The sequence below is a fragment of the Macrobrachium rosenbergii genome, chromosome 41, assembly GCF_040412425.1.
Source record: "Macrobrachium rosenbergii isolate ZJJX-2024 chromosome 41, ASM4041242v1, whole genome shotgun sequence".
In the NCBI taxonomy this organism is placed as follows: domain Eukaryota; kingdom Metazoa; phylum Arthropoda; class Malacostraca; order Decapoda; family Palaemonidae; genus Macrobrachium; species Macrobrachium rosenbergii.
In genome coordinates this window covers 79,933,112-79,958,753 of record NC_089781.1, presented here as the reverse complement: position 1 = coordinate 79,958,753, position 25,642 = coordinate 79,933,112, and the positions used below count along the sequence as shown (strand labels likewise).

The window sequence follows — 25,642 nt, the reverse complement described above, 5'->3', positions numbered from 1 at the left end:
GGTTTAACTTCTTTCCCCCATAATTGGCACCATGCATTAATTCTAACTAAATGTTAGTTAAAGAGACTGAACAACCACAGGTCTCTACTCAGGAAATGGGATAGATGCAAAGACAACAGAAAAAACAGTAGAGTAAACCCCCTGTACTGTATTTGCTTTCTCATGATTCATGGACTCACCTAGTCGCGGATTTCTCTATGGAACATATATACTATACGCATTATTCACTGAAAATTCGGCCGTTCGCGGTATTTTTCACTGAGAAATATTCAATAATTACTGTATTTTCATATCATTTTCATGACTAAATACACTTTTTGGGATAAAACTATTAAAATGATCAGGTACCCAGGTAGTGCTTGAGTTGCGAAAATTTGCCTTACGATATTTCACCTTACAATAATTTGATTTTGCGATGGGGTAAGCAATTAATACCGATATGACAACATTTATAAAATATTTTTAAATTTTGCACGGGTGCAGGCAGTAGCATACAATCAGGCAGCGAGAGAGACCAAATTACAATAGAGTAGATCAACTTCTTTTCCTCCATCTCTTTATCTCATCTTCTAGTTAAAAAAGTAAAAGAGAATGATAAAAGTATTGTTAGTAACGTTATGCTCTTGCGTAAATGCGTACTGTACAGCCATAAACAACCGAACGAGAAACTGTTGTTTTGCTTATAACCGAATCAGATAACAACAGCCGTTTTGCCTGTATTTCAACCATTGTATGATAGTAAACAATTACCAGAGTTATGTTACAAATGACATTAAGTAGAATGGGACTGATATATTTTTACATTATACCCTTATTCGGCATGGATAAAAGATCGGCAAGGAAATATACTGCTAAATTTCAGCTCAAGTTGTAGCTGAAGCTGAGAAAACAATGTTCAAGCTGATAATGACTATAAATTATCGTGCATCAGCAGCACAGATGAAACTCGACCGTAATTAAAATTGGAGAGAAAGTATTTTAATCAAAACTACTGGGCATGAAAGAACACATATTACTGCTGTTTTTACGCCCATAAACGATAAATATGTAAAGCTCGTATTATGATGAAATCAAGTGAAAATAGTGAATGGAATCTAGATTTTTTTTTTCCATAAAACAAACATGCCCCCAAACGACCAACGTCATTATTAACGAAAAAATAGCTAAATTAATTTCACAACGAGAAGCAAGACACACGTTCTCAACTGAGTTAAATATGACGAAATAAACTTACCATGTAATCGATTTCCGAAACCAAAACATTGATCGCTATGATCGCAATTTACAATACAAAAGCAATATAAGAATAAATACAATATTATTGGATACAGTGAATTAAAGCATAATATTTTAAAAGATCCATGGAAAAGATGCATACAGACAGTCGCCGAGTTACGATGGGCTCGGCTTACGACATTCCAAGTTTACGAAGCTTTTCAAATATATTCATAAAAAAATTATTTCCTGGGTTACAATGCATGTTCCAGGCTTACGACGCTGACAACAACAATCCAACAAAAGAAATATGGCTCCAGAATGGCAGAATGATCAAATCTTAGAGGTTTTTCTGTTGAAAAACTCAATATAAATGCAGGATACACTGTTTTCAAGACACCCAAAGGTTTAAAAGTAATGTATTTTTATGATTTTCGATGGTATTTCAGACGACGCCAATCCAACAACAACCGGAGGAAATATGCATCCAAAACGTCAGAATGGTCAATATTTGGAGGGCTTTTTTAATGAAAAACTCAATAGAAATGCAAGATTCATTGTTTTGAAGATACCCAAAGGATTAGAAGTAAAGTTTTCTTACGATTTTCGATGATATTTCGGATGACACCAGTCCGACGCTGATTGGAAGAAATATGCAACCAAACCAGCAGAATGGTCAATATTTGGAGGTTTCTTATTATGAAAAACTCAATAATAAAAATGCAGTATTTGTTGTTTTCAAGACACCCAAAGGATTAAAAGTATAGTTTTCTTACAATTCTCGACAGTAATGTTTCGGATGACTCGATCCAACGCATACGACGGAAGAAAACTCACATTCATGGATTTTTTCATAGAGCAATATTTACTAATTACTGATTTTTATTTTATTTTCATGACTATGTACATTTTTTATGACAAAAAAATTATTTGCTAATTTTAAAGTATTAATATTAAGGTAACCACAGCAAAGTATCGACAAAAGTTAAATTAAAATCCCATGAAATCATAAAACTGCTTACCGATGTAATCACATCATTCAACCCCATTCTCTCTCTCCCTCCCCCTCGAATAATTAACGAATAATTTCACTCTTTTGAGATTTAAGTAAGAACAACCACCCATATCTCTCTCTCTCTCTCTCTCTCTCTTTCCCCGAATAATTCCAATCTTGAGATTTAAGTAAGGCCAACCGCCCATATCTCTCTCTCTCTCTCTCTCTCTCTCTCTCTCTCTCTCTCTCTCTCTCTCTCTCTCTCTGTACTGCATATATCCTTCAAAGACATATGGATTACTGTATATAAACAAAAAAATATACTAAAATCCCATCATTGGTTGTGTGACAATTTTTTTATTGCTCTGACATAGGCTTCATGACAAGATGTATCGGCTCGAGGGATTAGAAGTAGCCAATAACAGAGCTCATAGCAACTCCCTCTCTCCACGACGATACGCTATTGGCCGAAAGGACTGACATTAGCCAATAACAATTTGTAAAACCCCCTCCTCCCCCTCCTTGATGACATGCGATTGGCAGGAAGGGTGGGATTTTAACCAACCACAAAGCTTGTACCTCACAGGCTTTGCATACACTAAAAGGAGGGTGAGAAGTATTTTTCTTTCCTCTCTCTGAGATAAGAGAGAGAGAGAGAGAGAGAGAGAGAGAGAGAGAGAGAGAGAGAGAGAGAGAGAGAGAGAGAGAGAGAGAGAGAGAGGATGATGGCACAAGAATTTTTTAACAAATTTGTGGAAGATGGTGAGGACTAACCACGTTTGTATGATAAATAAATGACTTACCTAATAATAAGTGCTAATTTTCATATATTAATAAGATTAAATAATAATATTATACTGCAATTACAACATCTATGCATTTTTTAAGTAAATTATTTCAATTTTTAAACAAAGAAATATCAAACCCTGTCTTTTGCCCAAAGCTCTGAAGCTATGGGGGAGGGTGGAACTGTCAAATGCGTCAAATTACTTGACATTTCTGACCAAGGGTAGAAGATCAATTTCTCTCGTCCTTCCTTCCTTCCTTATTTTCTCTCTCTCTCTCTCGCCAAAAGGTAGAATGAGAAATGGATAGATATATTATAAATAGATACTTAGTTCAGCCCTTCACTCTCTCAGGAAAAGATACTGCTAATTTGAGTCTCTTTACCTATGCACACTGTTTGTATTGTGTGTGTGTGTGTGTGTTCATAGTGTTTTAAAACTGCGTAGTAAAGGTAATAGTACATCTTTGGAAGACAGAAAAAAAACAAATTTTTTGTTGTCAGTCACAGTTAAGAGAAATGGATTAACATTCCTCGAGAGATTAAAGAGATAAACCTCTCTCTCTCTCTCTCGCCAAAAGGTAGAATGAGAAATGGATAGATATATTATAAATAGATATTTAGTTCAGCTCTTCACTCTCTCAAGAAAAGATAATGCTAATTTGAGTCTTTTTACCTATGCACACTGTTTGTGGGTGGGTGTGTGTGTGTGTGTTCGTAGTGTTTTAAAAATGCGTAGTAAAGGTAGTAGTACATCTTTGGATGACAAAGAAAAAAAAAAAAAAAATTTTTTTTGTTGTCAGTTGCAGTAAAGAGAAATGGATTAACATTCCTCGAGAGATTAAAGATATAAACCTCTCCCCCTCTCTCTCTCTTTTGCCCATACCAGCACAAGAATGGCTGAATGTAAGTTGCAATGGTAATTCATTCTCTCTCTCTCTTTTGCCTGTGCCAGCACAAGAATGGCTGAATGTAAGTCATAATGGTAATTCACTCTCTCTCTCTCTCTCTGGAAAAGGGTACTAATGTTTAAGATGACTTTGAAATGATATTAATAATATAATTTCAAAGATTAATACAGTAGTAAGAGGATAATAATTTAAGCTATATTTGTTGCAGTATGATACTTAAAAGTAAAAATAGGGGAGCACTGTATTTCTGTGAAATTCCAAGTCTTTTTCTGGTAGATAAGTGGTGAGGCAGTCTCTCTGTCTGTCTGTCTGTCTGTCTGTCTGTCTCTCTCTCTCTCTCTCCAAAACAGCAGAATGGTAAAATTTTAGGAGAGTTTTTTATGAAACTCAATAAAAATGCAGGTTATGTCATTTTCAATGATTATTTCAGTTTACGAAGATTTTCAGCTTATGACGCGGCGTCAGAACGGAACCCCCGTCGTAAATCGGAGACTGCCTGTACTGTATTCGTTATGTTGATGTTTGTATAATATGATATTAATATGTGAATGCAGAGTACAGTATAATGTAGGCTAGGCTACCATAGTATATGTATGCATAGTGTAGGCTAAGCTAATTCTTGTTTGTTATTCAATTTCTCTTTGTATTGAATTATCGTAAGTCACTCAGCATGAACCTCCAGAATTAGCTGATATTAATAATTACTATACCATATATGTAAAGAGTATACTTTATAGCGTAGGCTAGGCTACCATAATGTATACAAGGTACTGAATACCCTAGTGTAGGCTAGGCTATATTTGAGATACATTTTTTCCAACAAATGATGGATTTTTTGGAACCTAACCCAATTGTAAGTAGGATAATACCTGTATAAGCATTTTTAGTTTTTTTGCGTGTTTGCACTATCAAAATAGGCAGTTCTAAGTGTTTTTGAAAGGGTTCTGTGTATTCACAGGTTTTAGCTATTCGCAGGAGGGTGTGGTACGCATCCCACGCAAAAACCGGGGGTTTACTGCATATAAGCAATAGGCTTGTTTTCAAGGCCAAGTCACGTATTGTGTGTACTGTATATGAATATTAATGGGCCAAAAACACAACCCTGGGGAACACCAATGATTACACTCATGTAGTTCCTGTAGTGGCCACCAACAACCACTCTTTGCATTACATTAATTAAAATGGTCAACCAACTCTTATCTGATTTTGAAAACAAGGGCCTAATAATTAACATGGTCAAAAGCATCACTAAAGTCAAGACCAATTATATGAATTCCAAGACCAGAAGCTAGGGTTTTCTGTACAGCACTAAAATTGAAAGATGAGAATCACATACACCCAGAACCTTGCAAAAGCCAAAATGCAAAACTAGGGAAGAGATGATTTCTTTCAACAAAGGCAACGAGATGTTTTACCAACAAAAATTCAAAAACTTCAGATAACATGGGATAAACAGAAATTGGGTAGTAATCAGTAGGTCAGAACTACTCCTAACAAATTTACCAACTAGAGCAACACTATAAATTCTCCATTGAGTGCAAAAATAATCCCTTTTCGTAACTTATGAAAAACAAAACAACTTTGGAGATACAGTAAGTAATCAATAGTTTTCACTAAAAAAACATAGAGAACATACTACTTAAATCTATTCCTTCATAAGCATCAAGGCTAAGTACAGGTACAAGATTCTAAATTTCACAGGACTGAAAAGTTGCACTTGTCAGTTTAACTTACAGAAAACAAGGAAGAGGTATACCAAGTCTAATCATACAAATCTTCAGTTTATATTTTGCATGATATAAACCAAGAGAATGGAAATGCTATCACACACAGTGACAGGAAAGCAAATGAAGTGAAAGAAGTGCTGCAGTCAGATGGGATACTGATAGGAGCCACACAGGAAAGGACAGAGCTTATTTTGAGGATGTTATAAGTACAGTAGATATTATCAAAGAGAAAGAAATCAGAAGGGAGATCTAGTATCATAAATTTACCAATGCCAAGGACTGAAGTTGCTTAACAAAAAGTTTAAGAAGCCCACAAGCCCAGGGAGAATCTGATATCATACAAGACTGAAGAAGCTTAAGCACTGCCTTTATTGTGATGAGAAGTATGGACAACATCAAAAGGTGACAACTGACTTGTTATAACCCAGTAATGCTTCCCTAAAATAACATTCACTGCTGTGAGCAGCAGATGGATGATGAAAATGAGCCAGTCCAATGAATAAAAACATGGAAACTTGAAAATGAAGGAGTTAAAAAGGAATACCAAAAAAAGGAGACCGCAAATACATCAAAAAGTATTGGTAGAAACTGCTCAAAGAAGGCCTACAAATGGCAGCAGAAGAATGCAGAAAGATATAAAAAAACAGGTTTTGATGTAGGAAAAATCTATTTTTGGTAGCTGCTATGAATACTCAAAGGAATTACACTCTATGGTCACCCTAGGGCTCCATAAAACAGACCAACCAATCTTAAAGAATTCTCTTATAGTTGGTCTCGGCCAGAATAGTACTTGTTGGCACAGTGATAGAATATAAAGGATTCAGGACAGGAGGGCTCAATCTCCTATCCACACAACAATTGCCTCCACTTTTCCCTCATCTTACTCGCGCAGATGTAAAAACAGCGTGTATGTTGGCTATCCTCCTCTTTACTCACCAGGTCTGTGCAATATAAATGTTCACCCAAGTCCCATGCCTTTTTGTCATGGAAAGTGGGTGTTTGAAGACCCAGAGTGGCAACCAAAAATGACAAATTTATTAATCTATTTGTATTTTTTATAACTAACAAACCTGCAGGCTTAACTTATGGATAATTCTTCTAGCGCCAGCTGGAAACTGGTAAAAAACACAAACAAGGAATTGGTTGCAACAAGGTAGGCCAATAAGCCTAGTTGGCAACCATCAATTTCCTTTGCCCATGTAGTGAAAGAAATGATGCCTCAGTTTCTTCCATCCCAGGCAACTTCATTGAGGGGTGGTTAGAGGTGGGCAATATACGTTAAGACCGCAGATTTGTTAGCTATGAAAAATACAAATTGATTAATAAATTTGTCATCTGTTCATATGCGGAACAAACCTGGGTCTTAACTTATAGCTAGACTCACTTTTGGAGGGAGTTCAACACATGTGTTAACTCTTCCTGGCTTATAGAAGCCTCTAGAAGGGAACCAAAGCCTCTGACATAATAAATAAGTGATTATTTATCAGTCAGACTTCTGGGAATCTGTTCAATGTGATGTGACAATGTAGGAGGAAGTTAAAGAACTTTATCTGTAGATAACAAATCTTCATGGCCTCCAATAGTTTGCTATCAATCCCATCTCTCCTTGCAAGAGAGAAGAGGGACTTGCTTTTGCCAAAGTTTTATATTCGTGTAGGAATAAGCAAAACTTAACAAAAAGGCTGCAGTCTCACCTGTATCATACCCGATCCAGCACATGATGGAATGATTTCTTCGCCCACTGGGTAAAGAAGAAAAGAAAGGAGACCAAAAGAGACCAGCTATCCCATTCATTCTCACTTTCATACCATCATCTTAGGTAAGATGCAAACTGTCCAGCTAGGGGCACTGGATGAGCTAAACAACCTGTTGAGCAGCCACCACCGGGCCCAAGGAAAAAGTGTCCAAGGATCTATGGGCAACGTCCTGCAGACAGAAGGAAGTGAAGGTGGTTTGATGAAGCCATGTGCCAGCCTTCAAAATCCTTTGAATAGACAGGTTCTTTTTAAATGACACAGAAGGGTCTAGCCCCCTAACATCATGTGCTCTTGCCTACATTGTGTTAGGACTGGAGCATGAAGTTGAATCATAGACTTGTCTGATGGTCTCACACAGCCAAAAGGAGATAGTATTCTTGGGCAATTCTTTCTTGTTCCAGCCAGTGCTAAGGAAAAGTCTTTGGCATCCCGGTCGGAGATGGCGAGTCCTTTTCAGGTAGCAGCATAGTGCTTTGACAGGGCAAAGGAGCAATTCATCCGGATCGTTGTCAACAAAGTCATTAAGAGACAAAACTGAGAAGGAATCAAATCTGTCATCATGACAAGAAGGGTGTTGGGTCTTGCCACGAATTCCGGGACAAATTCGAAGGCTACGGACGTCCAATCCCTTGTATGCTTAACATCATAGGATAGGCCATGGAGTTCATCAACTCGCTTTGAGGAGGCCACAGCCAGCAGGAAAACCGTCTTGAGAGTCAGGTTCCTATCTGACGCATGACGCAGAGGCTCAAACGGGGCACAGGTGAGGCTTCACATGACGCAGAGGCTCAAACGGGGCATGGGTGAGGCTTCCCAGTACCAAAGTCGGGTCCCAATTGGGTGGCCCAAGCTCTTTTGGAAGACAAGACTGCTCAAAGCTCTTGAGAAACACTGAGATTTCCCATGAAGAAAAAAGATCAACATCCTTCATTCGTAAAAGTGCACTCAAGGCAGCTCCGTAGCCCTTGATGGAAGACAAGGAAAGTCGTTTCTCTCTGCGGAGAAAAACGAGGAAATCTACTACTTGCTGAACAGAAGCTCTGATTGGAGAGAGACCCTGCTGACAATACCAACCACAGTAAACAGTCCACTTGCCTTGGTACTGGCTGAGGAAGATCTGAGATAGCCAGACATCTCCGATGCTGCTCTGCGAGAAAAGCCTCTTGCTCGGAGGAGACACTGGATAGTCTCCAGCCATGAAGCGATAGGGACTCTACTTAGTGGTGGAATCTCTGGAAGTGGGGTTGACATAGAAGGCTGTGCCACGGAGGAATCTCTCTCGGGACTTCAGAGAGAATGGTTAGGAGATCGGGAACCACTCCAAGTGGAGCCACATGGGAGCAACTGTGGTCATTTTGAGTTTCTGAGGCCATTACCCTGTTCAGAACTTGACGGATTAGGCAAAATGGAGGGAAGGCATAAACCTCCAGATTGTCCTAGGGGTGCTGGAGGGTATCCTCCATCACTGCATATGGATCTGTAACCATGTAACAGAAGATCTCTAGTTTCTGTTGAACCTCGTTGCGAACAGGTCTATTGAGGGTCTTCCTCACATATGAAAGAGCCTGTTTGCAATGTCCTGGTGCAGAGACCACTCTGTCCCTATGACCTGACTCCAACAACTCAGATTGTCTGCCACTATGTTCCTCCTGCGCAGGATATACCTGGCAGAGAGATCTACTGAACAATCTATTGCCCAATGATGAAGGAGCACCACCAGGGACTGTAGTTGGTATGACACCAGCCCCCACCTCGTAGCAACTGGAGGATATGGCAAAGAGGAAACAGAATAAGGAGGAGCATGTGATGCATCCATCGAAGGAGGGAACCCCCCCCTCCAAGATGGAGCCTCTGACTTCCTCCAATGCTGCCTCTTCTTGGCAAAAACCCTCCACTGCTCAGGAGGCCAAGAACGACACTCTGGGCATGGATTATTGATATTACAATCATTAGCTCTACATTGGCCACACGTAGAATGGGGATTAGTCTCAGCCGATGCCAAAAAGCGAGAGCAAGGGTAATCATCAACGACAGGACACATGCTCTGACTCTTGGAAAGCCTGGCAGAAACTGGAGGCTGGGGCAATTCTTGCAATTGCATGATCACACAAAAGCACACAGCACATGAAAATACATAATCACCTGCGCAAGCAACACAATCACAACGAATTAAGCAAAAACCACTGGCTTCGGAGAGACGAGAGAAAGCATTTCTTCCTATGAGGGCAGTAAAGAAGAAACTGAGGCGTCATTTCTTTTGCTACATGCGCAACAGAAATTGACAATTGCCACCTAGGCCTATCGGCCTACCTCATTGCCACCAATAACTTGTTTGTTATTCTTACCCGTTTCTAGCTGGCACTAGAAGAATTATCCATAAGTTAAGACCCAGGTTTGTTCCACATATGAACAAATAGGTTTTTTCTTATGTTAAAACCTGTATTTTGGTAGCGCAGCTACTGTTTGTCCTCAAAGGTGCTTACAAAAGAAATTGACAAGCAACAAAATGGCTTAGCTCCTAACAAATAAACCCCAATGACCCATATAAATTTTTGGTCCGAAGTATAGTCACAGGTTATTAACCATTTTCTTTATTCCAGATACCCATTAAGGTTTGCCAATAAAGAACAGGAAACAACACATGAACCCACATATATATGTATTACTCTTTGTGGTTCTAAGGTGACTTAATTATGTCAGGTCTCAGCACAACCACCAATCTCATGGCAATAGTGATTAAGAAATTTTTTTATCTAAGGTAAAGTCACAGGTTATCAACCAATTTCTTTACCCTGGATACCCAGTTGGGTTTGGCAATAAAGAACAGGAAACACACAAGCTTATATATGTATTATCCCTTGTGGTTCAACAGTGACTTACCTAATTATTTTGGGTCTGGCTGCGGGATTATTGCGTCTTCCCGTGTTCAGGAATACTGCGTCTAATAACCACCCTGTACACTGAGACTTCCTGCTATACTTACTTTCTTCTTTGAAGGAAATGTTAATGATATACTCACTTTTTGGATGTAATGCAACTTAGGAAAGGAGTGAGGGTCTGCATTTTTAATGAGGGAAACTAAAATCATTCTCAACCCATATAGAGAGAGTGGTTTGTTTGAGCCAGAGTGTAAGAAAAATAGGACTATCTGGGACATTTATCATGATATCTAGGTAAACCTTGAATACTTGAATCGGGCATAATATTTTATTCAAAATACCAAGTCCTTATCAGAAAAGGGGATTTTCCCTTTAAAAGGTGCTGCTGCTATTGTTGTCCTTTCTTCTGTTGTTGGAGGGATCTTTTACTAGTGACTGGAGGCTTGTAAGGCCCTGATTCATACAGAGCTTTCTTAGGCTTAGGAAGAGAAAACTCTCAAGAGTATTGTTTCCCAGATTTCCCATTTTTCAAGAACAGCATACATTGTGCAATTCTGTAGTTGGGCTCGTTCAATGAGTTGTGCAACAACAGACTCTTCAAACAGGTCCTGATGGAAGGGGGAAGAATGTAATAGGGAGGTTACATTGGGGAGCGAAATGTTGGAGCCCACCAATGCTCCCTGTCAAGCCTTAATGCAACACTTCAGAAAGTGTGCTCCTCACAGGGTCTGCATAAGTGTTTTGACTACTGCAGCGAACATTGTTCTTGAAGGCTCTGGAAGCTTTTTAATAGCTACTTCCAGCATAGTAGTAGAAGTTATAATATTGAGGAAGTGGAGCCTAACATAAAATTCAGCAATGGCTGCCCTGAGATTTTTCTCATAGGGGCCCCAAATTGCTGGGTAGCCATGTGGGCTTCTTCCTCTCATAAGGAAGGGCAAGTGTTGCCCATTCCTTTGTAAAACTATCAGGTACTGGAATCGCAGAGACAAACAGCTTTATTTCTGCAATAAACTCTCGTTTCCAAGTTAACACAAAATTCTGAAACTCTGTCTTCACATAATCATTTATTCCAAAAGTGAAGGGATAGAAGGCTGGTGACTCCCAGAGAGGGTACTGGTTCTCTAAAATTGTTTCCATTAAACTGGAGAAAGGTTGCTTCTATGGTTTTCATATCCATATTAATAGGCAGGATAACTGTCTCCTTTGAAGGTTTCTGAATTCCTATTGAAGGAGGGACCAAGCGCCATTCAATATCAGGGAAGGCCACTCTGTCCTGAAGTTCTACATGCTCAACCTCAATCATAGTTTCCCTTTCATTAATGAGGTATTTTCCATCTGGTGAAAGGATGCACATTGAGGCGCCTCACCAAGGGTTGTCAGTATCATTCTCAGGGGTGGATACTGGTGCCTGTACTAACATTCTGATTTGAGGTTTTACTGTCCGATCTGATCTTATCACTGTTACCAGCTGGAGCTCTGGGAGTGAGTAGGCTATCTCTTATTACTCATTCTGATTTCATCGGGGATCTAGACAACTGATTCAACTTTTTGGGGGGCTTGGGCTTTGTATTACTTTGTTCCCATGACCTAAGTTTTTTGGTGAGAAAACAAACCTCTGCCTGGGCCGACTGTGCAATCCCTCTATCCTCTAGACTAAAGGATGAGAAATTTTTAGACATCACACCCAGTTCCATATCCAGGGCAAACTTGAATTCCTCTTTTCCTCTTGGGAATCATGGATAACGTCTGATACGCTGACACTCAGTAACAGGGTCATCCTTGATACTGTTCAAGATTTCCTCTCGGAATTCTGAAGGTACAACAAGTGGAATTTTCCCATCAGGGAAAGCCTGCATCAACCGACTGTATCAAGGCAGTTGTATCACCACTGCCTGGCTGTATTTGAGTCCAGGATAAACCACTACCCCCTAGAAGGTACAGCCACTTCAGATGGGGTTGGGTGGACCCTATCAAGGTCTGATTCAATATCTGATTGCTGCACGGGAGAGGGAAGACTCTCAACTGAGACATCTCTCTTATGTAAAGCAGAAGACTGTTCCCTAGATCTGCAGGATTCAAAAGGGAAACTTCGGTGGCTATCCCCTTTCATGTAAGGTATTAGTGACCTCTCTCCCAAGGAAAAATTCTTTGTCTCCATTGGAGGAGTTAAAGTGGGGTGTAATTAGACTCCACTGCTTTTGGAGTATTGGCCAAAATGTGGATTCTGCTCAGAGAGGGATGGAAACACTATCAGAGTTCTGCCAGAACAATGTAGTCACGTCCTTCCGTACTCCTACTGAAACCTGACAGCTTAAAATGAGCTCTTTCATCATTTGAACTTGCTCCCAGAAGAATGCTGCATATTTCACACATGTCTGGCAACCAACCAAATTCTCCTTTATTCCTTCAGGGGCTGGCTCATGACAGGTAGTTATGAGTTATTTCCACAGGTGAAAAGAGACTGAGCAATTTGCTGCAGTGCAGGTAATCTGTGGGTCCTGATAACAGCAGACAAATAGTGATAAAAGGAACAAGTGTTTATTAAAAACTACCTAGTGTTAGCAACCTACATCACTGTATTGGCAGCAAACACTTCAGCTAACCTATATCACTGTATTGGCAGCAAACACTTCAAACTAAAACAGGCTGACATGGCTTCAAGAATGTGTCCATAGTATAAGGTAACATGATCAATGGGTCATATCCTTAAAATAATAAAATAGTGCTAATGTATCATAATATTAATTCACAATTACTACAATAATATTGCCTTAAAGGATTTACTCACAAATACTTCTAAACTTAATTAAGACAAAACTAAATGGATACCCATACAATGTATTTCTATATATTTCAAATCTTTTAATTACCCAATCTATTTCCAAGCACCAAGCAAAGGTTATGGGCTGTTAGTCAGTACATAATTAAAATAATTATTGGAATTATTGTACAAAAATAATTTAAAATCAGTATCACTACAAATTTTTAAATTGTATGGCAAAGCTCACCATTATGAAAATGTATTTTCTGTATTCCCTAAGGAAAATGACAACTGTCACAAAAATTTTTCTCAACACCTGATGTTACTATCGGCCTTTAGTAAACATCATAGCTTGTAAGTCAAGCATGATTTGGAACTACTATCATGGCTATGTTTCATAAAGCAAGAAGTTAGGCTAACCTAATTTACCCTTTTGATAACATCAAATTATCTATCAGTGTTGAAAATGTCATTGACTAATGAGTTTCAATAGCAAAATTGTCTAATATTTTTGCATTAATGCTAATTTTTGTTTTGTCAGACAAGAAAAAACAGCACGGTACTTACAGCATAGTCTAGTGATCTAATCCAAACCTCTCACCTTTCAGGAGACCCACTGGCTCCCAATTTTAACAAATATAAGCCTACCCATAAAAATTTTAAGAAAGTAAAACATTTCACCGGGTCTTAAAACCATGAACTTAGCTTTAAAGTTGTTGTTATGATCATAGCAAACATTGGAGACACATGAACTCTGTGACAGACCAGTGTACGGTAAACCCCCCGTATTCATGGACTCAAGATTCTCGGACTCACCTATTCGCGGAACATATATACAGGCAGTCCCCGGTTAATGGCGGGCTCAGTTAACAGCGATCCAGTTTTATGGGGCTTGTCTAGCAATGAAAATCGGCAACTTTTGGTGCCGAAAATCGCCGATTTCCGCTTGTCGGTGCTGATAACCCCCGAAAATCACCGATTTTCAGTTATCATCACACCCTCAGAAACGGAAGCCCGTCGATAACCGGGGACTGCCTGTACACATTATTTGCGGAAAATTCACCCATTCGCGGTATTTTTCACTAAGAAATATTCACTAATTACCGTATTTTCACATTTTCATAACTAAATGCACTTTTTGTGATAAAACTATTAAAATACTCAGGTATAAGCATTTTTAGAGATTTTTTGTGTTTGAACAACCAAAATAGGCAGTTCTAAGTGTTTTAGAGGGGTTTTAAGTATTTGGATTTTAGCTATTCGTGGGGGGGGGGTGTGGTACGCATCCCCCGCGAATACTGGGGGTTTACTGTAATGAGGAAGATGGCCGGCATGTGCCCTGTTGTCACATCTGTGAGCAGGATGAAGGTAAAACCTAGGCAGTCACTGTGTGAACAGGAGATAAAATCCTCCAATCCCGAGTCCTTTACATTTTATCAACGTGCCAAACTGCACTATTCTGGCCGAGACCAACTACATATTAGAAAATTCTTTGAGATTGGTTGGTCAATCTTATGAAGCCATGGGGGAACCATAAGAGTGTAACCCCTTTAAGGATGAACAGTGGCTATGCTATCAAAAAGGGTTTTAGAGAGAAACAGATATGACAGAAGAATAAAGATGTACAAAGATGACAGACATAGAAGCAAATAGAGGAGTAGACAGGGGAAAAATTGAGGCTAAACAGCAGGTGGCAAAGGAGGAATGAATCAGAATTTCAACACACCAGAGAGAAACGAAAAAATATTTGGGACAAAAAATTAGCTGAGGACAGATCAAAAAGATTTAATGAGGGTGACATACAGTATATGAAAAGAAGAAAATTAATAAATTAAACATTGAAAACAAGGAGATTCTGGAATAAAAAAGATAGTATCTTGAAAATCATCTGAGTGAAGAGATTGAATATGAATTAAAGGACACTGGAATAACAAAAGGACCAATAGAGAGCGTAACAGCTGAGGAAAAAAAGGTCCTCAGGAAGATGAAAAAGAAAAAATTGCAATAAACATCAGAAATAATAAGTGATTTAATAAAAGCAATAAGAGAGCTGTTCATCCTTGAGCTTACTAAAATAATATACAAAAGCCTAACTAAGAAAGAGAGAGACCCAAAAAACAGGAAAAGAGCCTTACAGTAATGGTATACAAAGGAAAAGAAGATGCAGCGCAATGTGGAAATTATAGAGGAATAAGCATGCTATGAAAATATTTGAAAAGGTGACATTAAAAGCAATAACTATCAGTTTGGCTTTTTAACAGAGATTCACTGACAGGTACAGTCTTTATATACTTCAACAAATTTAGGAAGAGATTTGTGCCATTGTGTTGGGTCAATGTGCTGTTGCTATTTGTATCATTACCCTCCATTAGTTTGTTGAGCGGCTACGAGGGCAGCGCCACACACTGTTTGCAATTTCCTGGCAGGAAAATTTTTGCCATATCTCTGTTTTTATGAAAATAATTTTTAGTAACGAAAATGTGTGAAATCAAATATTTTTTCGATATTGGAATGGAAAAGAATATAGAGTTTAGGCCAAATCAAACACTGGGACCTATGAGGTCATTCAGCACTGGAAGGAAATTGAGAGTAAGAGGTTTGAAAAGTGTAAAAGGAGGAAAACCTCGCCGTTGCACTTTGAAATACTATAATTGCTAGATGGAAGAAAGATAATATGAATGGAGGTACAGTAAAAGGAACAAAGGAGTTGCAGCTAGGGGCCGAAGGGACGCTGCAAAGAACCTTTAGTAATGCCGACAGTGCACCCCATTAGGTGCACTGATGGCACTACCCCACCCCAAGGGTTTTCGATATTAACTTTAAATAAAGAAAGATTTAAAGATTCCACTTGTGAAGGCTCTACCAAGTCAAAACTTTTAATCAAAACAATGGGACATCTGGCAACACACGAATTCCTACTCTTAAGAGTGTTTGAAAGACCTATTGGTGATACAGTCTTGATCATTTCTTCTATATAGCTGTATATTTACTCATTTGATATGCCACCCATGAGATCAGATGATGCTAGAGGTAAGAAGTGCAAGCATAAATCTTTATCTATGCTAGAAAAGGTTTCTATCCTAACCCTCCCACTAGCGAATGTTTAGTGTTCATTGGCCTCAACAGATGGGGGTGTGTTGTTTACTTTTTGATGACGACGTGTCAAATGCAATGAGTGATCGCCGAAATTCATTCTTTGTTTTTGTCATCTCAATACCCTCTACAATCATAATAAATGAAGAAGAAACTAACAGCGATAATTATGAAGACAGTAACTTTAGGAGATGAAAGTCAGCAACAATATTCTGCAGATTCTGAGAAAAGTTAAGTAGTTGACTTGCAGTTAGATTAACTCAGGGATGTAAGCTACATGTACTAAGTAAAGCACACTGTTTTAAAGAAAATTATACAGTATGAAGTTATAAAATGATAAAGTGAAAATATATGAGTAATAAAATGATAAAAAGTGGTGTCAGAACTTTGACAAGTAGTAGGCTAAATTGGCAACTAGGCTATATTTGTATGTGGAATTAGCGTGCAAGACTATGTTTACATAAGAGCTTAATTTTATAAGGGTGTATTCTATATTCTGGGATTTTCTGTGGTCTGGCAGTAGCCTGGTCCCAAGGTTCCCAGATTTAAGAGGTTGGACTGTAATACTAAATTTCTACATTAGAAAGAAAATTCCTACACTTAAAATAATTTAATTGTATTTATAGAAAATACAGGATTTAGATGAAGAAAATAATTTCATATAGTTTTGAAAAAGATTGGGTTCAAGGAAAAGTAATAAGAAAAATACATTTGATAACGTAAAAAAAGATATGTACATACACAATGTGAAAATAAACAACAGAGTATCAAAACTAAAAGGCACATCTAATTGATATATTACAGGTCTAACAGTTTTGCACTTTTGCTAATGCTTTCACTTTTTTCACTTTTATAGTACACATAGAGAGTTACACCTATAAACAATATGAAAATGTGAAGTCAGAATGTTAAATCTGGATTTAGGTGAGTAAGAATAAATAGGAAAAGGGCTTCCCTTAACAGGGGTAAGACTTACAGGATGAGGAAGAAGCAGCAACAATGTACTAACCCAGGAAAGTGGCTGGAGAGTCTCTTCCAAAATTTGTTGGACTATAGTTAGGTGTAACATGCAAAGAGGAAGATATACCATATATTTTGGAAAGGCATTTGACAAAGAGTACCAAGAAAAACAGTTATATGGGCATTGAAAAGGAAAACAGTAACAGACACTCATAGGTTAGTGATGTTATACTCTGCCAACTAAAGAGGAGACAGTTCAAGATTATCAGAGGAATCTTGAGATAAATGTTGGTGTCCATCGAGGAACAACAGCAAACCCTTTGCTGTCTATAAAAAAGAAAAGGGGATCCCTGGAACCTGCTTTATGCAGATAACCTAGCGCTAACAGCAGAATCTGAAGTGTTAGAAATGTTTAAAAGGACAATGACATGAAAAGAAGAGGGCTAAAAATCAACAGAAGCACTGGAAAGAAGACAAAGAAAAGCTGCAATCAGAAAAGTGTCCTGTGGTTGTTGTGGGAAAGGTGTGGGATATAACTCAACACTTTATATTGAATGTAAAATACTGTGTTACATCCAATGGTGAGGATTACAAAATACACACGAACTGAAAGATTTTTTATGCCTTAAATGTATTGCCACAACAAACAGGGAAGAGAGGGGAGAAGAGAACTTGTTCTGACACACAGAGTTTTAAAAGAGCTAGAGCAATTCTGTTACCGTGAAAAGACACTGGACTGTGGAGCAAGAGCTGAGAGAGCAATAAGAAAAAGTGGTTGCAGTTTGGATGAACTTGAGAGATAGCTGGACCACTAGCAAATAAAAATGTCCCTTCAGTAGAGAGAACAGACTTACAATGGTTACCTACAAAAAGCTAGCATAAAAATGTTTATGATGATGATGAAGATAAAGCAGTAGAACAATGTTCTTTAAGGCTTAACATTATTACTTTTTCCCACAGTAACTGAAATCAAATTGAAGCACATACATGTAAGAACATAGAAAAGGTTTTTGTTCGAGGATTTCAACCCAAGTTCAACTCCAAGTTTAATTTCATTATCAAAATAGTTTCATATAATGACTTAGGAAAAGAAATAGGCATTAATATTTTATATACCTGTACTGATTTAGGAAAGAAAACTGCCACATTGGAAGTGCATCAACTGGTATATTAAATGTTCAATATTTCTGTTTAAGTCAAACAACATCAGCTGACAGCTTGCAGATCCCTATGGAAAAAAAATCACTCTTAACAACCAAAAAATTTTCAATTACATTCTGCTTCAAAAGAAGAAATGTCATATTTACCATTTCTCAGGGAGCAACTTAAAATTCCCATCACATCTGTCATTCAGTAGAGACCATATAATAATGCCACTTGTAAAAAATAAATGTTAACGGTTTCCGGAAAGTGACTATCTTAGTGACTAGTAAATAGGTTCCAAGGAAAAAAATTGGAAGAGATGACCATGCCTCAGTGAAAGTCAAGAACAGTTTATATAACAACAAAATGAAATCAAGGTTGTTGATAATAACTAATACAGACATACTACTGCATAGAAAGAATTACAGGGGTAATTTGTGCTCAAGACAGTATTGCAACCTTCCCATCTAGTCTTCTTTAGCGGTTGGACAAAGTGGATGGATGGGGAACCTTTAATAAATTGGACTCCCAACACATTGTATCATGATGAAAAAAGGTTCTATACTGTATTTAATCCTGTAATGTTCCTGAAGGCTATAACTGTCAAAAAAAAAATCTTTGGTCTACTCCTTTTGCCATACTATACAACTTGTTACCTAGAAACAATAATTTTGTGTACAAACGGTCTGATATTCTTATAACAATTTACCTGTCTCTAATACCATTTGGCTCACTACCAAGTAGTAATGCCTGGGAACTGATTTTACTCTAGCTTTAAGAATACAATGTAAAAATATTTTTATGTTTCAAGGTATAGTTATGGCATAAAACATACCCTTTTTATGCAATTTACATAAATACATATAAAAGTAATTTATAATTACCTTTTCATGACCAAAATTCAGTGGTATAAAATACAAAAACAACTCAATTTACATCAACAATTCATTTTTACATAAAACAAAATTTATCTTTAAATAAAAAAAATTAACAGTACTCACAACTAATCCAGTCATGTCATCTGGTTCCTAAGAATAAAAATTTAAGAAAAAATAACTCAAAATTCCTGGCTAGGTTACTCGATCTGATGCAAATCGAAATTTCAAAATCGCCTGTAAATTTTGTGGTAAAGATGACATATGCTGAAGAAGTGTCCCGCTGTGTTTACAGATGGCTTCAAAAGTCAACCTGAAACAATTTCAAACATGTTACCTCTCATAACACTACAAGGATCATTTTTTTAGAGCACACAAGCTCAGCGAAGGACCTAAAACTTAAATTTTTGTTCCAATAAAAAGCAATATTCTAAGTTGTAAAGCATTCTTGAATACAGTAAATTGACCAAGAGTTAATAACTTTCATCACTATCTAGTTCAATAAACTACAACTAAAACATTTCCTGCTAATGGTCAGAACAAACTAAAATAGCTGGAGGACCATACTTTCTACATAAACAAGTCTAACACTTCCTCCTCCTCTTTCATTCTTCTGATTTACTTCAAGCCTCAACTACAAAAGTGCATTTGGGTTACCTGTCCTATTGACCTTTGGACTTTGAAACAAAAAATGTGCTTATCTCTGTGAATATCAACTAGCATAATTGGATTAAGTAATTACATTACAAAAAAGTAGCTTCTTTTTCTTTATTTACCCCTTCTGCCATGGCAATAGTGAGCAGGAGTGAGTACATTATGCTGGCCAGATCAACAGTACTTATCTCAGTGCAATGAGACATGCACATCTGGATAGCCTCTCTTCTCAGCCAAGCTGAATCTAAAGCTTTCTGCCAAATAAATTACCCAAATTTTCTAATTTGGATTTTTTTCTGCATGTTATGTAGACTTTATTTTTGGCACTGCTCTCGACAGTTATCTGTATGCTGCTCCCGTTCCATCAGCCTCGTTATACACTTCCAGCTTCAAAATCTTTGTGGGTAAGTTGTGAAACCATGAGTCAAGCATGCTAAAAATGGCTGATTTCCTTCTAATGTTTGAATTTTCTTGGGGTCCCCTTCACAACTAAGCTCCAACTGTTTTTTGCAAGCATTTTACTCTTTAGGCTCCTAAGAGGTTATGAGGGAATTCCACAATCATTCTTTAATGTTGCTGTGAGTAACACTGATGTGTGCAAAAATGTCAGTGTGCAAAAATGTTGTCTTAATCTCTCTTCACTTTATACTAATTCAGCTTAATTTATGGACTGAAAAATTAATATACTATGAATAACTCATAATCAGTTGATCTTTCATTGTATTCAAATCTGGCAAAAACTTTGTAGAGAAAATGCACTGCTCCAGAGCTCCTCCATATAGTGTAAAGTAAATTAAGCTTTTTATAACAGCATTCTACATAACATACCTAAAGCAATACCAATGCTCCTTTCTTCATCTGCTTTGTTCACTGGGGTTTTGGTGTCTAAGCCACTCTTTCTCTCTCTAACTCCTTATAAGTCTGTGATCTGCAACAATCTATTTCCTCTCTTAATCATACACTTGATATTTCACATCCTTAAACCTACTGAAACTTTGCTTCAGAGTCATCCATGTAATAATTATACTCAATCAGCAAACTTTGATATCCAGAAAACTATCAATGAGGAAACTACCATTCAGTTCAATCTTTCCAAACTATTCAAAGTTTTCATCATTTTGTTTTCTATATCCCCTTCTAATTTTTCTTTTCCATTTGAAGATAAACACCAAATCCCATTAACAACTGTCTACATTGTAAAGCCTTACTCCAATCTTCCTCCACTGGAATGTCACTTTTTTTTTTTCATTCTCAAAGCATTTAATTCTGGGCATCAGTACTCTGTGCAACCAGTGCCCTCATGGCTCCTCCACATACCTACATAACTCTAATTCCTCTGCCTTTCAAGCTGACCTCAACATTTTTCCCCATCTCAAGAAACCATATAACCACTAACTAAAAGCCAACTAGGATAAACAGTGACATTAATCAATTGAAATGTGTGGCTTTATCTAAAGCTTATATTACAAATAATATTTTAAGATTAAACTGGATTTCATTCGCAAAGCATTTAATTCTGGGCATCAGTACTCTATGCAACCAGTGCCCCCATGGCTCCTCCACATACTTACATAACTCTAATTCCTCTGCCTTTCAAGCGCACCCCAACATTTTTCCCCGTCTCAATAAACCATATAACCACTCACTAAAAGCCAACTAGGATAAACAGTGACATTAATCAATTGAAATGTGTGGCTTTATCTAAAGCTTATGTTACAAATAATATTTTAAGATTAAACTGCATTCTATGTGACTCGTTATGTGGTACATTAATAAATATATGTTTAACAAAATTGTTTACTCAGCTTACTGCTCACCTCTGCAAAGAAGGTGGACTAAAACGTAGCACCAACATTTCCTCAGCATGGTCCTGAAATAAAAACATAATCTACACTGTGCATATGCTTAGTCTAAAGAAAAAATATATGTTCAAGTGTAACAGATATAATGATGAATTAACATTCTGCTTCCTGCATATATCTTCACAGTCAAGAAAAAGCTAAAACAGAAATAATGAGCCTAATTATATGAAAAATGTAAAGTAACTCAGCACCATACAGCAGGTACAAACTGTACAACACATTATTAGTGAGTTAAATACACACATATAAATCATCTGTATTTCCCATGCAAGGTCTCACACTAATCATAAGACATTTCAATAAAAATGATGGTGAGCCTAAAGCTTTATCAAAACATTATATTCACACCTACATGCAATGAATATGTAATTGAAAAAAGCATTACTGTATCCTCATACGCTCTATATGCAATGAACATGTATATTTATAGCTGCTAATTTTCCAAATCACAAGAGGCAAATAACATTTAGGAACAGCAAACATCCTCATAAGTCTTGCACACTACAAAAAGGTATAACTTCTTGCAAGTAAGTTAACTTTCATAAAATAGTATGAAAGGAGATAAAGTATTATCTGAGGAGAAAAGCAAATGTTACAAACTACAACAAAGACATCTGCACATCTAACTTTGATAAAGGTTAATTTCAAGAAACATTCATTCATAACTTAGTAACAATAAAATGTTTCTATCACATTTTTTTTAAAGACCTGCAGCAACAAAGAAATGTCAGAAAAATTGGGGAAACCACAGTACAGTACCACATATTTAAAAAAAAAAAAAAAAAAAAAAAGAGTGAGTGAAATATGAGTGAGGTGTAAACAGAGTAAGCCACAAACTTGACTCCTTAAAAATTGAAATATTATATGAAATGAAAAATGGAAGCATAGCGAGAATTCCAAAGCTTGAAATTAAAGAAAGAAACTGTAACAAAATAAAACAATATGTGTGAGTACATCAAACTTGATGTTCAAGTGGCAGCCTGGCAATTTATACTACTACTGGAGAGGAGAAGAGAGAGCCTGAGAGGAACAGTAACCAAAATAATATCTCCAGACAGGAGACAAAGGTGTTGCCTAGCTGTGGTGGAAAGAGGATACAGTAGAGAGGTAATAGTAGAATCAATGACCATGTGATAAACCTATGATTCAAGTCTGTTGACAAAGGAAAAACAGAAGACACAGCCAATTATAAGAGCAATACACCCACAAAGATAGGTTAGCCGATACAAAGCTTTAGTAACTGGGATGAAACACAAATGTTTCTGAAGACTTTGAAATTTAAACTAATGCATGTGAATCCTTGGAGACACTTTAGATGTAAACTGAACATTGCCATATTGACCCTGATTTTCATCACACTCTAACAACATTAACAACAGATTCAGTTCTCTGTAAGACCATTTTTTTTCTTCTGTTTCCTTTACATTATTAATGCATATACGGTATTTTAACTGATGAGGCTTAAGAAAAATTTCATCTCTACTGAATGATGAAACTACATTTCACTGTAATGAACATGCACAACCTAAAATTAATGAACTTTGTTCTTCAATATCAACAATTAGCTGGTTATAAAGTATGTGGCATTCTCATTTAAATAAAAATTTCAAATAAAAAGTATAAAATTATGCAGCAATTTTTTTTATTAATTCTTATTCACAAATAAACCTGAGCTAGATAGGATATAATACCTCAGTATTTTGTAACCTTTCCTAACCTATGTTCCAAGGTCTAAATTTCCACCAAACTTAGAAAGTCCACTATGTCCCAGTAAACAAAATATCCAGTGAACTCAAACTCAAGTGAAATAAGAAATAAAAGGCTTTTCAATAAAAAAAAAATGTAAATAAAAGACACACCTTTATTAAACAGTATTAAACACAATCTTTATAAAGTGAAATCCACTGTCTCTGTTAGTTAGCTTTTTTATTAGATAAAAAGAGCTTCAATCCCACATCACACTAAACCATGGCCATACCAATTAGTATATGAGGAGGAGAGGATAGGATTGTTATTCAATCACACACAATACTGCCATGGAAACAAAACTAACAATGAAGTTGAGTACATCATGGGAAAAATACTGTAATGTATTTACAATTAAGAGAGCCATCATGATGTAGTGAGGCTGTGTGAGACCTGAGTGAATATATAGGTCTCCAGGAGGCATGAGCGCAGATTTGTGCCAACATCTGGGTACACCATGATCATATGCCAAGGGCATCTCTTCCCACTCTATTCTACCACCAGTCCCACATAATTCTGGTTCTCCATCCATTTTCATTAACCAGCAGTCATCTGTTATCAAGTTTAAATATCATCTACTAATATATAAAATTTTTTTAAAAACAAATTCAATACTCATCTTACAAACTACTTCAATACAAACACTTTGTGATGACTGCCCAGGAGGATAAACCTTCCCGAGTAAGTCACAGTGCAGCAATGGACACTTTTCTCTGAAATACTCTCATATAGTACAGCAATCTGCTGCCAATCATGGGTTCTTAGGCAAAATATTCATATAGTTTGTATAAACAAAACACAGGAAGAAATTAATACTCTTAACCAGAGAGGTGAAATCAATGCTGGAGTATTAAAATCTGTAATAAGATGTTAAAATTTGCAATAAGGAGGGAAGTGGGACAAGAATAATGGACTGACCTAAAGAAAACTGCACAGCACATATCACTGAGAAGATAATTCACTAGGGCCCTGTGCATTACCTGGGTTGCTGCAGGAACTGAATGACTGACTGAACAATTCTACAAGACCCCAAAAATTACCTTATTTTGGCATTCAACATCTCAGAACTTGGGATATTTCAGAATGCTAGTGTTCTTTGAACATTAAATACAGTGGCTCTTTGGTATACAAATTTCATTCCAAATTCCAATTTGTATATCGAACTGTTCGTATATAGATCCGAATATTCCCATAAGGAATAATGGGAGTTCAATTAATTCATCCCACACTCATGAATTTCCCCCATACCCACCCTTTGTACCCTTTAATAAAATCATTTTAAGCACAAGCACAATCTTCAACAAAATAAATAAAAGAATAAAGCATTTCACATTTCACAATAAAATTCAACATAAAAGATGAACGAAATCATGTGTCACTGCAGTGATGCACAGCTGACTTGAGAGTATTGAGGAGAGAAGAAGAGACACACTCAAGTGCAATACAGTAACAATAAAAAATTGAGCGAGTGTTTGGGACTGCACTGAGTGAGATGGTAGAGAGGAGAGGGAGGGGATGGTGGTGGGTTATTCGGTGGTAGACAGGGGTCCACTTCCCACTGACTTTCCAGGTGGGGCTGGCCTCGGACGATTTGTCTCTTTCACTGCATTTCGCCTGTTCCCTTCACTTACACTCGATTTGCCCGAACCACTTCTTTTTGTCACGGTAAAATATCTATCAAGTGACACTTGTTTTTTACGATATTTTAGCACTGTAAAAGTAATTCATCCCCACATCATGAAACACACTGGGGCCGCATTCAGCTCCTGTGTGCCTTGGATTGTTTGTTTAAACGACTTCCTTGTGAAAAGTTATTTGATCTCTTTTTCCTTTTCTTACTTGCATTCTTTACTTATTAAGTAATTGTTTGCAAACTCCTCATGTTTATTCGATTATAATTTTAAAATTTACCATTTGCCAACAGTAAGTTGATGTATTGTGGCATAAGTGATCTCCTCCTTGCAATCAAGATCCAAGTGTATAAAACACGTCGACAATCATACAAGTGTGAGGGATTGTTTTCACATCTGCTGGATGCTAGTTACTCTCTCTCTCTCTCTCTCTCTCTCTCTCTCTCTCTCTCTCTCTCTCTCTCTCTCTAACATACACACACATACACACAATCAGGCACACACACTATCGATTCCTCTGATTATCCTTGCAAAATGTGAATAAAATTGATTTTGTTATCAACATTTGCCTACTGCGACCATTTCAGTTCCCTTGAGGGGATCCTGTATCTCCTCCCTCAATCCCAGCCGGCCGCGTGCCATTTTCC

General features: G+C 37.2%; 1 protein-coding gene across 5 annotated transcripts in view; it reads right to left on the bottom strand.

Annotated features, from left to right (window-relative positions):
- LOC136826915 (kelch domain-containing protein 2-like) overlaps window positions 1–25,642 on the bottom strand; it is a 101,512-nt gene that overhangs the window by 10,631 nt on the left and 65,239 nt on the right. For 2 of the 5 annotated variants that reach the window (XR_010849755.1, XR_010849754.1), the window contains exons 9-10: window positions 21,574–21,626; window positions 19,229–19,415 (exon numbers count right to left, since the gene is read on the bottom strand). Coding sequence is in view for 2 of the 5 variants with exons in the window: in XM_067084458.1 (XP_066940559.1) it covers window positions 19,298–19,415; window positions 21,574–21,626; window positions 23,717–23,916 (371 nt within the window). In the remaining 3 variants the exon portion in view is untranslated. Of the gene's footprint in view, window positions 1–18,231; window positions 19,416–21,573; window positions 21,627–23,716; window positions 23,917–25,642 lie in introns of those variants that run through there. The other 3 variants (XR_010849753.1, XM_067084458.1, XM_067084457.1) reach the window with 3 other exon arrangements.